Source organism: Dama dama, chromosome 4 (assembly GCF_033118175.1).
Source record: "Dama dama isolate Ldn47 chromosome 4, ASM3311817v1, whole genome shotgun sequence".
Classification (NCBI taxonomy): domain Eukaryota; kingdom Metazoa; phylum Chordata; class Mammalia; order Artiodactyla; family Cervidae; genus Dama; species Dama dama.
In genome coordinates this window covers 48999728-49012829 of record NC_083684.1, presented here as the reverse complement: position 1 = coordinate 49012829, position 13102 = coordinate 48999728, and the positions used below count along the sequence as shown (strand labels likewise).

Below are 13102 nucleotides of genomic sequence, written 5' to 3'. Positions count from 1 at the left end.
AAGGTATCTTTTCCTACTTTCCAACACATACACATACACACACACACACACACACACACACACACACACACACGCTCACACCATGGAAGGATGGCTCCTGGGGCAATCCTGATTGTCTCCAAGCAGCAGCACTGGGTGAAGCCGCCCTGTAGGCTGCCCCAGCCTGGCTTCTGGGTCTCTCTTTGTTGAGCAGACCAGTGACATTGCCATGTGAGTACGTACTAAGTCTGACTCTGTGCGACCCTATGGACTATAGCCTGTCAGGCTCCTCTGTCCATGGGATTCTCCAGGCAAGAATACTGGAGACACATTTGCCAAATGTGTCCTTGACCAGAGACACTGTTTCTACATGGTGAATTCTGCCTCACTTTGTGGGCAGCACAGCCCAGAAGAGGCGGTTTTTGGGTCATGGTGAGCCAGGCCCTCCCTGCCTCCTCTCACATTGACCTGGCCCTGGCCTGGGTGTGGGTCAGCCTCTCAGCCTCTTCCTGCCTTCCACACCTTCGAGTCCCCGGGACCCTGACCCCGGCCTCCTCCCTGCCCCTGTGAATTCCTTCCGTCCTATGGCCCAGGTCGCTCTCAGCTGCAACCCAAGAGAAGGCCTTGTGCTACTCGGCATTCTTGGATGCCTGTGGCCTGGAGCAGGCAGGGGGCAGCCTCAACCCCCTTGTTCTACTACTTTTAAACTTTCTAGAGCCCCAAAAGAAAGATGGAGTAGCTCATGCCAGTGTGAGCCTGGCTGGGATCCAGTAGCTTGTTTTACCCTGAGGACCAACAGCATCCTGTCAGGGTTTGGGAGCTTCCCCCTTAGTACGTGGGAACAGACAGAGCAATCTCCCGGGAGGGGTCCACAGACAGGCCACAGAAAGACCCAGGAGGGCATGCCGCAGACTGCTGGGGGACAGGCTGACAGAAAGATGAGACCCAAAGTGGCAGACAGACAGACAGGGCCCTAGAAACTGCTAGGTGGTTCAGATGGTAAAGCATCTGTCAGGCAGCACTTCCCATTAAAACAAGACCCCAAAACTGCCACGGTCATGCCCACACTCAGAGCTCCAACAGTTTCTCTGAGACCTTTCAGGAGTCACCCTGGTTTTTGACAATTTCAGAACCATTTCTGCATGTGACAGTGTAAGTTTTTGGAGGAGGTGGTTCCTCTACTGCTTCTCCCCTCCCTCCGCCAGTGCTGGTTCAAATAGAAGCAGGCAACCCTGGCAGCTCTGAGGGGGTTCTGTCAGGCGAATGAGGTCAGGGATCAAGGCCAGTGTTAGGGGGTCTGCAGATGACATCATTGGGCCAAAGCCCTGCTTATCCCAAGGTTCAGAAAGCCAGAGACAGGACTTCCCTGGTGGTCCAGTGGTTAATTATCAGCCGGCCAATGCAGGGAACATGGACTCAATCCACAGTCTAGGAAGATTCCACATGCCTCAGGGCACAACTTCTGAACCTGTGTCCTCTAGAGCCCGAGCTCCACAACAAGAGAAGTCACTGCAATGAGAAACCCTCCTACTGCAACTAGAGAAATCTCGTGTGCAGTAACAACGACGCAGCACAGCCAAAATAAAATAAAATAAAATAGAAAAGAAAGCCAGGGATGACATCATTCTCACCTGGAAATGCCACACCCCCTGAGACCCTTGTGCAGTGTAGCGTTGATCGCAAGGGCAACCCCAAAGGACAGCTGGTCTAGAGAGCTTGTCAGTGCTCTGGCAGTCCCCAGAAAGCCCCCACAAAGTGTACTGATAGAAGGACCTCCACGGGGACAGGTCTGTCTTCTTTCAGGATGAAGCGTGCCGGTACTGAGATCTCAGGACCTCGTTGGTGGCGTCCTGGCCTTGGGAGCCTGGGTGGAGACGCAACTGCGGGCCCTGAGCCGGCACTGCTGGGGCCTCTGCTTCTTCTGCGCATGCCCTGAGCGGGGCCTGCAGGCGCCTGGCTCCCACCGTCCTCCCGAGGGAGAAAGAGCCCCAGAAAGCCCCGGGGAAGGGTCCCTGTGCTCCCGCACCAACACATAAAGTATAGACGCCCCTGCTCTGGAAACCATGTGCTTTATTTCAAACCTCATTCCAAGGGAAACTCCCCCCTGGGTCGTAGAAAAGCTGCAAACCGTGCGGTTTGGTTCAAGGCAATGCTAAGGGAAATCCCTTACCGCTGGGGCCCTCGTCCGCTGGGCCTCAGACTTCCCTGGTCATCCCTGGTCATCCTGACTCTTGGCAGAGCTGGGTGTGGGCAGCCGGGACCCTGGAGTGTCCAGCTCACCGCCCCCACCCCCCAGCATCTTCCTTATTTGAGGAGTATGGAAGGGGGTTATGGGACAAGGGCCAGGGTCTGGTCCAAGGCCTGGGCCTCTGTCCCCCCCCAAAGGGCCTGCGCCACTCTCAGAGCCTCCTCAGAGCCCTGTTGCTCTGGGTACATCCCAGCTCCCAGGTGAGGACCCAAGGGGGAGTGGGATGCCCCTGCGGACCGGTGAGTGGGCGGAGCTGGCCCCGCCCCTCAGTACAGGTCTGCAAAGGGCTTGGAGTAGTTGAACATCAGGTAGTCCATGTAGTAGAAGTCGTAGGTGCGCTGCCGCTGCAGGGTAGAGAGCTGGGCGAAGTACTGGTGGGTGATGCGGGCTGTGGTCCGCGCCTCCTCCGAGTGCCGGTCCTTGAACCTGGGGAAGGTCAGGTTCCGCGGCGCGTGGATGAGGCTCAGGAAGAAGTTGGCATCGTCCTCCATGCTCTCGAACTTGCCCACAAAGTCATAATCGATGAGGCAGGTGCTGCAGAGCCGGCTGACATGGTCCCAGTGGATGTCCATGCCCACCGGCCGGTGCACGTCCAGCAGGTACTGCACGAACTCGGGGAACCGCACGCCGGAGCCCGTCCGCAGGGCCTCCCGAGAGGCGTTGGCCCGGTAGCGGGCCAGGATGGCCTTGCCGAAGACGGGGTGATAGTAGCTGTTGGGGTGCTCGAACTTGTCGCGGAAGGCGGAGACCAGCCTCTCGAAAGGCTCGCGCACGAAGAGCATCTTGGTGTAGGTGCTGAGGCGGTGGAGGATGCCCTGGCGGTCGAAGGTGTCCAGCCGCTTGAGGGCGCTGCCGTAGTGCACCGTGTTGTGTTGGATGTCGGCGGTGGACGAGGCCAGCCCGGCCAGCACCATGAGCACGCGCTTCCAGTTGGAGCAGCCTGCCTTGGGCACCTCGCAGTAAAGCACGCGGTGGCGGTCCTCCACGAAGATGCGGGACACGTGGCGGGGCGTGACCGCCCTGCGGCTGCTGCTGGCGCGGTACTTGGCGCACGCCTCCCGCATCACCCGCTTGCGCTCCCGCTGGGTCTCGCGCAGGCTGGCCCAGCGGCCGTCCAGGGCCCCGGGGGCCGGCCGGACCAACATGCCGGCCGAGCTGTTGGCGGGGAGGGCCGCCGCTGCCGGCATTTTCTTGATGAGCAGCCGTCGGCGGCGCTGCCGGGGTCGCAGACGGGCCCCCACGTTTAGCTGAGCTTGAGGGTCCTGGGGCACCCGCAGGCTCAGGCCCCGCGGGGCGCGGCTGGACAAGTCTCGGGTGACCCTCTCCGTGGCTGCCTTAAAGGGACCATCCCGGGAACTGCCTGGCGGGAGGTCCTGGGGCAAGAAGAGAGGTGGTTAGCAGCGCGGACAGATCAGCTGGGCACTAAGGCTCCCACGGGACCAGGCACTCGCCAAGGCCGGGGTCCCTGCCTCCTCTGTGGGCTGAGGTTTTTCTCAGATGAGGGCGAAGGCGACAGCCTGGCCCTGCAGGATGCGACCCCATTGGTCTGAGCCCGCATACAGCCCCCAGAGCCCCTTCTCCCCTCAAGGGCCGTGGTGTGTGTGTGGGGTCGGGGGTGGGGGGGGTGGGGGGGTGTTATTTTGGCCACTAGATGGCGCAGGTCTCCCAGGAACAACCTCCTGGCGAGGAGGCGAAGGGGGAGCTGGTGGCCTGAAGGAACCAGGCTCAGATTTAACGCTTCTATTAGCACAGGCGGGAGCCGCCATCCACGCGAAAGGGAAATTCATGGGTCCAAGGTCCCCGGCTTTGTTCCCAAGGCTCCTGGGAAAGGCAGGACACATTTTTCTTTCCAAGAATGGATTTAATGTGAGCTCTGAATTTCTTCCCTGGCCTCCCCAACCCTCCCCAAGCTGCCCATGCTGAGATTTATCACACTCTCAGAACTCACGTTGTGCGGCTGCTGTGGTCTGATGCTGAACTTTATTCCTAAAAAGCAAACAGAGAGGATAGTATTGGCAATGGAAGTACCACGTGGACTCCTGTAAGCAGTGGGAACTGCCTATAGGTTCCTGACTGTGGGTGCCTGGGCTGGAGGGCACTTGGTGTGAGCTCTGTGAAAAAACAGTTCAGGGGGCCAGGAGGGGAGGCAAGGCAGGGTGCGAGTGCCCCTCCACTTCCCTGACCCGCGTGGAGAGTGGGGGTGCAGCAAAGACTTGGTCCCCCCAGCTCCCACCTGATGTTAACTTCTGAGCATCCTACATCCTAGTGTGACCTGGAGAGTCCAAAAGGTGCCCCGCCCACATACCTGCTCAATGGAGCAGCTGGGAACCTCACACAGGCTGCCCCCACCTCACACTGTCATTAAGACACACAGAAAGGCCCTTCAGGAAGATCTGTCCATTTTCTCTCTACACCTTAGCTCTATGAATATGGCACACTTGTGTCTGTACTTGGCACACAGGTGTGGGAGTGGAACACACTCATTCCCCTCGGACTGGGGCCTCCCCACTGGCTTTGGAAAGTTTCTTCACCTCAGCATCTGCTTTGCAATTTGGGCCACTAGTTGGTCCTGGAGCTCTAGGGTGAGCTGATCTCATTCTGCCCACCCTGGTTTCCTCCAAAGCGCTGAGGAGAGCCCCACACAGTGACTGATTGCCCGGCAAGCCCTTGCTGGGGACTAGGGGGAGATGGAGAGAGATCAGCGCATCACTGGCCACACCCTGGATCATCCCCTCTGCCCCCACCAAGGAGGTGCTTTGTCTGCACTGGGGCTGGGATCACTCAGGAAAAGTAAGCTCTTGAGAGGCAAATCTTTGGCCAAGAAGAGAGGATTTGGCCCATTTGAAGGGAGGTCCTGGGAGGGTGAGAGGATTTCCTTCAAGGAGGCAGTGCTATTTAGGAGTCTTGGCTTCTTTCCCCATCCCTACCAGGCAACGGAGGCATTGGGCTCTTCCTGCCCTTGTGCCATGTGAGTGGACGTGGCTTCTCTGAGGTTTTGCCACAAGCCACAGTCACAATCAGAGCCAACGATCCTTTAAACACGCAGAGCGCTCTGACTCCCAGCTGGCACAATGGAGCACTGCGTCCACCACACCTGGCTGAGTTCTGGCTGCTGCTGAGGGGGGGAGGGGAGGGGTTGTTCTGGAGACACTTCCCCTGCTGTTTCTGTGTAGTCTGCAGAGGTCCAGTGTCTGGAGTCTAGCTGGCCGGGGGACATCCAGGCTCTCCGTCCCTGACTCAGGGACTCTGCTGATTCCTGGTGAGGTCCAGTTTTACAGGTTCAGCCCCTGCTATGACCCTGGCCTTATACTGCTCAGTCTGAGGATGGGCCCACAATTCTTCATTTATCAGCAAGTGAGGGTGAAAGGATGTGAGGTTACCTCTGGGTTGGGAAACTTAAATTCCCTGAGCCTTCCAGGACCTTTCCCAAGACCCCAAAGAGGTGGAAGTGAAGGCACAGCTTGTCACACTGCATCCTTCTTCTGCCGCAGCACTCTTCTTTGACCTCTTTGTCCAGGGGCTGACCCTTCCCTGGGAGAAGGGCAGAGGGTCTACACCTTTCTGGGCATCCCCCAGCTTATGAGCATTGTGTGTGCGTGTGTGCATGGGTCAGCTCTGAAACAGGCCTTCCCGACTCTTCCATGGAGAGGGGAAAGCTCCATGTAGAACTGACTGCACCCCTCAGGAGGGTGGGGTGTGAGCAGTGGGTGTTTGACCTTTAGGCAGAAGCTTCTAGAATTAAGCCCCTCACCAGGGTCCCCCTGTCAGCCCACAGTCTCCTTCCCTTGGCTAGCCACCTCCCACCCCCGCTGCACTTTCTCATCTCTTCATGCAGCCTGTCCCCAGCATGAGCTCCTTAAGCTCATTTCCAGCTGATACGTGCGGGTTTCCTCCTGCAGCCGATGATCACAGATCCCTCCACCAGAAAGGCCCCTCTGCACACTCAGTTTTGCTCCACACTGCCGGGTTTCCTTAATTATTTTCTTCTGGTGACGGCAGCTGGCTCTGTGAAATCACCTCTCCTCCTCAGAGTCTCGGATATGGGAATTTACTCTGCTTGTCAATCCTGTCAGCTTGTCAAGGTGTGATGGTGCTTATTTATATTCCTTTTCTGGAGCAAATGAGTCATGCCAGATTTGGCCCAGAGTGGGGCTGAGGAACCACTTACAGAAGGCATCTTGCCAGCAGGCAAAGTGAGACAAGGATGTGCTTACAGAGGTCACAGCCTCTACAGCCGTGACCTCCCATTGGCAGCATTCCCTCCGCCTGGAGGGTGGTGGACTGTGAGACCTGACCCATTTTTACCTGTGCAGACTTCACAAGAGGGCCCTGAGCCTAAGGGCTTTCCAAGGCTGGTCAGGCCAGAGCTCTGAGCGCAGGCTGGCGATAAAGTCCTTGCTGACAGAGCCCAGGGCTGGGTGAGCCTCCTGACCTCTTGGGCACTTTTCCCCAACAAAGCCAACCTGGCCGCAATTGCCCCCTTTGAAAAAAAGGATTATCTTGTGGAAAACCCAATAACGGATTTTATATGGAGCTTGAGTTTGCCAAAAGCTGAATGGTCATGACCCTTAAACTTATGGCAGCTTGTTTGCAAAGACTGTGAGCCCATCCAATTTGGCCACTTTGGAATAAAGAAACTTAACAATGGAATGTAACAGAAATGGCCTCACTGGCCAGAGGCTAAGTGTCCCTACTTTCTCCATCAAGGAAGTAGCTTTATATGCACTGCTCAGATAAAGGTTGAAGCAAAGACCACCTGCAGCTCTGAGATGTGACAGCCGGGAGATGTCTTGGGCATCTTGAGGCTTGCGGAGGGGCGGTGCGGTGCTCTGCGCATTCCCCAGAGGACTGTATTTCAGGACCCTGGACAGCTCTGGGGAGCAAGCCAGGGAAATGCCTCTACTACACAACCAGGAAAGTACTGCCACCAGGGGCCCTGGAACCCATGCCATGGGGAATCTAGAGTGGGGTTTGGCCTCGCTCTAAGACCACTTACCCCTGCCAAGCCTCCAAATAGGTGTACAACATAGATAAAAGCCACGGCCCCACCCTCTCTTCCATCCAATGTCACCAGGCTGCCTCTCATCTTCTGACCCCACCCTCACTCTGGGACAGGAACCCCCAGGGCCAGTCATGTATGTGCTCTCCTTTCAGTGTCTGAGTTTCCCATCCTCTTCCTTCAGCATAATATTAACAACCTTTAAGGGAGCCCTATCCCCGCATACAGTACGAAATAAACCACCACTTTCTCTGGACAGAGGACATTCGCAGAGTGGTTGAAACACATGCAGTACGAAAAGAGTGAGCATCCGTGAGAATAGACAAGGTGTGAGTTATTGAGGCTGCCAACTGTGCTCCACACTGTGAGCTCTTCATTGGCTGAAGGTTTTCTTCTGAGCGTCTGGCTGAAAAAGCTTTCTGGTTACCTGCCAAGAGGAGGCAGAGGCTGATGTGACAGTGTGTGAGGCCAGTTTCCTATAATTAGGCCGGGCAGCCTGGACCTGAGGCAGAGCTGGGAAGGGGAGGTTTCGAACATGTGGGGTGTTGGGGGGAGGGTCCCTTGCCCACCACTCTTCTCTGAATCACAAGAGGGAGACCTGCTGGGTTGCATTCAGAAGACTCAATCCTGGATGCCCAGGACCCACTGGGGGTAGGGGTTGGAAACCAGTCTTTCAGTCAGGTTGTGTAGACAGGCGACACTGATGTGGGTCCAAACAGGACCCAGGTACTTAGAAAGGGCTGCCTTATGAGCCCCAGACCCCTTAGCCCCAGGCGGGTCATTTGAGGAGAGTGATTGCTATTCTGGCTGCTCAGATTCTAGACCTGGGCCCTGATGGGCAGTGGGGAGAGGGTCCTGCCACTCTAAAAACACTGCAACCTTGGGGAAGGCATGGCCATCCCAAAGAAGTCAGACCCACAAAGTGGAGGCAGAGATGGGAGAGAACTGGAGAGGCCACAGGGCACAAGTGGAAGTTCAAAGAACCTGCCCTGTCGGGAGTTTCAGACTCGTGGTCCTTGGATTCCCCAGAGGTTTCTGCATTGAGCTGGGGTTCCTTGGCTCCTTTTCCACAGCCTGGCTCTTCTGATGGCTGAGCTTGCATGGTGGACATCCCCATACCCACACGTCCACTTACGCTGCCCATCAGGCCAGAAAACCCTAGGGGTTTCAGGCTGGAGAGAGCCAGAAGGGACATTGAAGGCAAACCCCCCACTGCAGTTTGGTTCCCTCATGTGCGAGACACAGCCTCCAGGCATCGGTCCCACCCCAGGTTCCCTGGCAGTTGCCTCTGGGGGGATGAGTGCTGTCACCTGCTCTGCTGTTTCCACATCCCACATAGAAAGAAGTAGACACCTACGGGTGTGCCAGGAGAAAGGCCTCCCTGCCCTGGGGCAGCTGCATAGCCGGCCAGTGTGCAGGACCTCACACAAGCAGTGATGAGCTACAAGTGTGAAACTGGGATGCTGGGAGGAGAAAAACACAGCCAGAGTGCATGTACTGCCTTCCCACTGGGGTCAGAGAAGAAACCCCGAGGGAGCTGCCAGACTCTACTCCACAGGAAATCTGAAAGGTTTCTGAATCAGGGTCCTCCAGAGAAACAACCAATAGAATATATATAAATTTGTATATCATATAGCAGGGGGATTATTTTCAGGAACTGGCTCTTGCAATTGTGGGGGCTGGGTGAAATCTGCAGGGCAGGCCAACAGGCTAGAGATCCACGGAAGAGCTGATGGTGCAGCTCAGGTCTGAGGGCCGTCTGGAGGCAGAATTCCTGCCTTCTTTCCTCCTAAGGCCTTCAACTGATTAGATGAGGCCCACCCACATGTGGAGGGTAATCTGCTTTACTTGAAGCCTATTTTTTTTTAATTCATGAGAAGGATTGGGGGGTGCGTGCTAGGACTCCGTTGCTGCACTCAGGCTTTCTCTAGTTGTGGTGAGCAGGGGTTACTCTTTGTACGGGCTTCTCATGGCAGTGGCTTCTCGTTGCAGAGCATGGGCTGTAGGTGCATGGGCTTCAGTGTTTGCAGCAAGCAGGCTCAGTAGCTGCTGCACGCGGGTCCTGGAGCACACGGACTTTAGTAACTGCAGTGTGTGGGCTCAGGAGTTACACTGCAGGCACTTAGTCACCCCATGGCATGTGGGATCTTCCCAGGCCAGGGATCAAATCTGTATCCCCTGCATTGGCAAGCAGACTCCTAACCCCTGGACCACTAGGGAAGTCCACTCAAGTCCATTGATCTAAAGGTAATCACATCTAAAAAATTCCCTCCCAGTAATATCTAGACTGGTGTCTGACCAACTATCTGGGCACCATAACCTAGTCAAGTTGACAAATAAACTTGATCCTCACAGGAGGTATATTAATTTCCTAGGGCTGTTCTAACAGAGTATCACAAGGCTAGCTGGTTTAAAAATAACAAAAATTTATTCTCTCACAGTTCTGGAGGCCAGATGTCTGAAATGAAGGTGTCAGCAGGGCCCTGCTTCTTCTGAATGCTCAAGGGGAGCATCCTTCCTTGCCTTGTCTAGTTATCTGGCTGCCCCAGACGTTCCTTGGCTGTGGCAATTTACATCCAATCTCTGCCTCCATCTTTTAAAGTCTTTATTGAATTTGTTACGATATTGCTTCTATGTTGTGGTCTTTTGGCCAGGAGGCATGTTGGATCTTATCTCTCCAACCAGGGATTGAACTCACATCCTCTGCATTGGAAGGCCAAGTCTTGACCACGGTACCACCAGGGATGGTAACTGTCTCCATCTTCACATTATTATTTTATGTACCTGTCTACTTGTCTCTTCTCCCTTGGTCATCCTGAATTTTTTGGTTGTTCAGTCATCATGTCCAACTCTGCGAGGCCTCCCTGTCCCTCACCATCTCCCAGTTTGCCCAAGTTCATGTCCATTGAATCAGTGATGCCATACAACCATCTCATCCTCTGTTGCCCTCTTCTCCTTTTGCCTTCAGTTTTTCCCAGCATCAGGGTCTTTTCCAACAAGTCAGCTGTTCGCATCAGGTGGCCAAAGTACTGGACATTCTGAGTTAGAGCCCACCCTAATGACGTCACCTTGATGACATCAGCAAAGACCCTATATATAATATGGTCACCTTCACAGGTGCTAGAGGTTGAGACTTCAGCCTATTTGGCAGGAAGTGGGGCACAATTCAAATTCATAATGCGGGAGGGGGGAGTGACTTCAGGGGGCTTTAAGAGCACTGGGCCAGAACAGCCTAGAGGAGGTGAGGAAACACTTTCGCTGCAGGATTGGGTGGCCCAATCAGTGACAAAGGATTGTGTTAGTCCTCTGTGTTCTTGGGACAAGGACTGTGTCAACATCTGGCACCAGGCCTGGCACACAGCAGGAGCTCAATAAATGCTTGTGGAAAAGCTGATGTTGCTTGAACTGAGAGCTGGCCCTGGAGTGGGGGATGGGTTTTGGGCTTCTCCAGGGTTCTGGCTGGAGTCCACCAACCCCCAGCTGGGCTTCTCCAGCTCAGCCCGGCAGCCTGGGAAGGGTCTGTGCGTCTGGTGGCAGCTGCCAGCCAAGTGGCTGGATGTAGACACATGCTGTCCTGGCTGAGGATCTGTCCACCCACCCAGGCTATGTGGGGTTTGGGGGTCTGGGTGGTCAGAGCAAGGACACACTCAGCTGGCTGCCTCCCACTGCCACCTGGGGGGCCCCTGGCTGGGCCTGCCTCTGGGCCCCCTTGGTGGCTATTCCTCCTCTGACTCTTCCTACCAGCTCAGGCTCTGCCCTTTTGAGGGGCAAGCCCTCCCAAACCCCCACTGGCCTCTGCCTGCCTACTTGTGAGCTGCTCTGTTCCTCTGGGCCGGTTGTTAATATATGCAGATTTGATGCAAAACGGAAGTTTAAACACTCTCAGCAATTAGAGGGCAGCTTGGACTCAGGGCACAGCATTCAGATGGAAGAAGCCTCACCAGAGGCCTTAAATTCTCACTTGTGTTCACTGGAACATTCAACTCATTAAATTCTCTGCTAGGGCCACAGCGCACAGCCCTGCCTCCTCTGCTGCCCCCAGGGCCCAGGGCATGGTAATGGGGCTCCAGGAGGCAGGAGGCCCCAGACAAAGGTACCGGCTGCTGCTGAAACCCAAAGACAGATGGCTCTGGGGTCAGAGCCTGAACCTTGGGGAAAGGTAGGAGTCAGGCCAAACATGCTCCCAGACAAGACACTGGGTGGCCCCGCAGGAAGCCAATGGGTGGGGGAGCTTCTTCAAGTTGTTCTGAGACAACCAAACTCACAGTGGGGCCCCACAGTGACCCCTGACCCTTGGCCCAGACTTGAGCAAGGGTTTCCTCTCCCTTAACCGAGAGACTGCACCCTGAGTCACAGCTTTTAACAAGGGGTCGGTATATTGGGCTTCCCCTGTGGCTCAGGGGGTAGAGAATCCACCTGTGATGCGGGAGACCTGGGTTCAATCCCTGGGTTGAGAAGTTCCCCTGGAGAAGGGAAAGGCTACCCACTCCAGTATTCTGGCCTGGAGAATTCCATGGACTACAGTCCATGCGGTTGCAAGAGTTGGACATGATTGAGCGACTTTCACGTTCAGTATATTTAAAGGGCTTCCCAGGTGGCTCAGTGGTAAAGAAACCTCCTGCCAAGGCAAGAGATATCGATTTGATCCCTGGAGGAGGAAATGGCAACCCACTCCAGTGTTCTTGCCTGGAAAATCCCATGGACAGAGGAGCCTGGCGGGCTGTACTCCATAGGGTCGCAGAGTCGGACATGACTGAGCATGCACACACGAGTCAGTATATGTAAAAAGAGGAAAAAAAGAAAATGAGAACACTGCTTGTGACCTTAACCTCCCTGAGCTTTAGTGTCCTCATCTGGAAAACGGGATGAAAATACCCATCCTGGGGGTCTGCAAATGTGAAAATGAAGTGATGCACGGTGCTGGGCACAGAGAGAGCTCAGAGGATGGAGGCCCCCAGCTCGTGTTTTCCCATCACCCGGGCACCTTGGCAGCACCTGGGTTTCCCTGAGCCCAGATCCTGCACCAGCGCAGGGGCTCTGGGACCTGCCTGGGGGGAAGGAAGCAGAAATCTTCCCATCCTGGGCAGACGGGCACCTGACGGCTCTGACTGCTCCTTGTCTTGTTTAGTGATTCCATCCCCTCACCTCTGTGATGAGGATCCACGATTCAGCTGAGTCGTTCCCTGCCAGCTCAGCCTTGGCTGTGAATTCCCTTGGAGCTGTCAGTGTGGCACATCGGAGCTGCCTGTCAGTCAACCAGCCAGCCAGTTAGCTGGTCTGCAAAGCCCACAGCTGTGCCGCTGCTCCACTCCCACACATCTGCGCATCACTTGGCTGCGGGAAGGGGTGTCCCTGAGCATCCTCTGTGTGCCTGCCTGTTCTCAGGGGAGGGGTCCTCAGCTCCCTCTTTGAGGCTCTCCTCTGTCAGAGCCTGGGGTGACTCCATCATGTCTGGGGTGTGCGTGTGGCCCCAGCGCACACACCACTGCACCGCTAAGTGTGCACGTTGCATAGAGCAGGACTTGGTAGGTCTTGCGCTGTGTTACACGAATGCACCAGTGGCCCGCGCTGGGTGGGGAGGGTGTGTTAACACCCATGCACAGTTTCTCAGAGCACGTGACACATGCTTTAGAGCAAGTCCTGCTTTTTTCTTCCTTTTACGTATTCAACACCCATGGGTCTGGAAGGATAAGCAAGAGTGAGTGACTGCTGCTGCAGATGAGAAAGAACCCAGTTCATGACACTCGCCAGCAAAGCCACAGCGGCCCCTGGCGGCCCCCGTCTCTGCCTCCCCCGCGGTATGAGACCTGGTGGCAGAACGCAGTCACACAGGCGGCCGCCATCTGTCCATCTGCTCCGCACCGAGCACTCATGTG

At 55.7% G+C, this 13102-nt stretch overlaps 1 protein-coding gene across 2 annotated transcripts in view; it reads right to left on the bottom strand.

Moving 5' to 3' along the window:
- Positions 1 to 2088: 2088 nt before the first annotated feature.
- CHST8 (carbohydrate sulfotransferase 8) overlaps positions 2089 to 13102 on the bottom strand; it is a 141907-nt gene continuing 130893 nt past the window's right edge. For both annotated transcript variants that reach the window (XM_061135187.1, XM_061135195.1), the window contains exons 3-4: positions 4176 to 4213; positions 2089 to 3600 (exon numbers count right to left, since the gene is read on the bottom strand). In XM_061135187.1, the coding sequence (XP_060991170.1) occupies positions 2494 to 3600; positions 4176 to 4213 (1145 nt within the window). In that variant the 3' untranslated portion in view covers positions 2089 to 2493. The remainder of the gene's footprint in view (positions 3601 to 4175; positions 4214 to 13102) is intronic.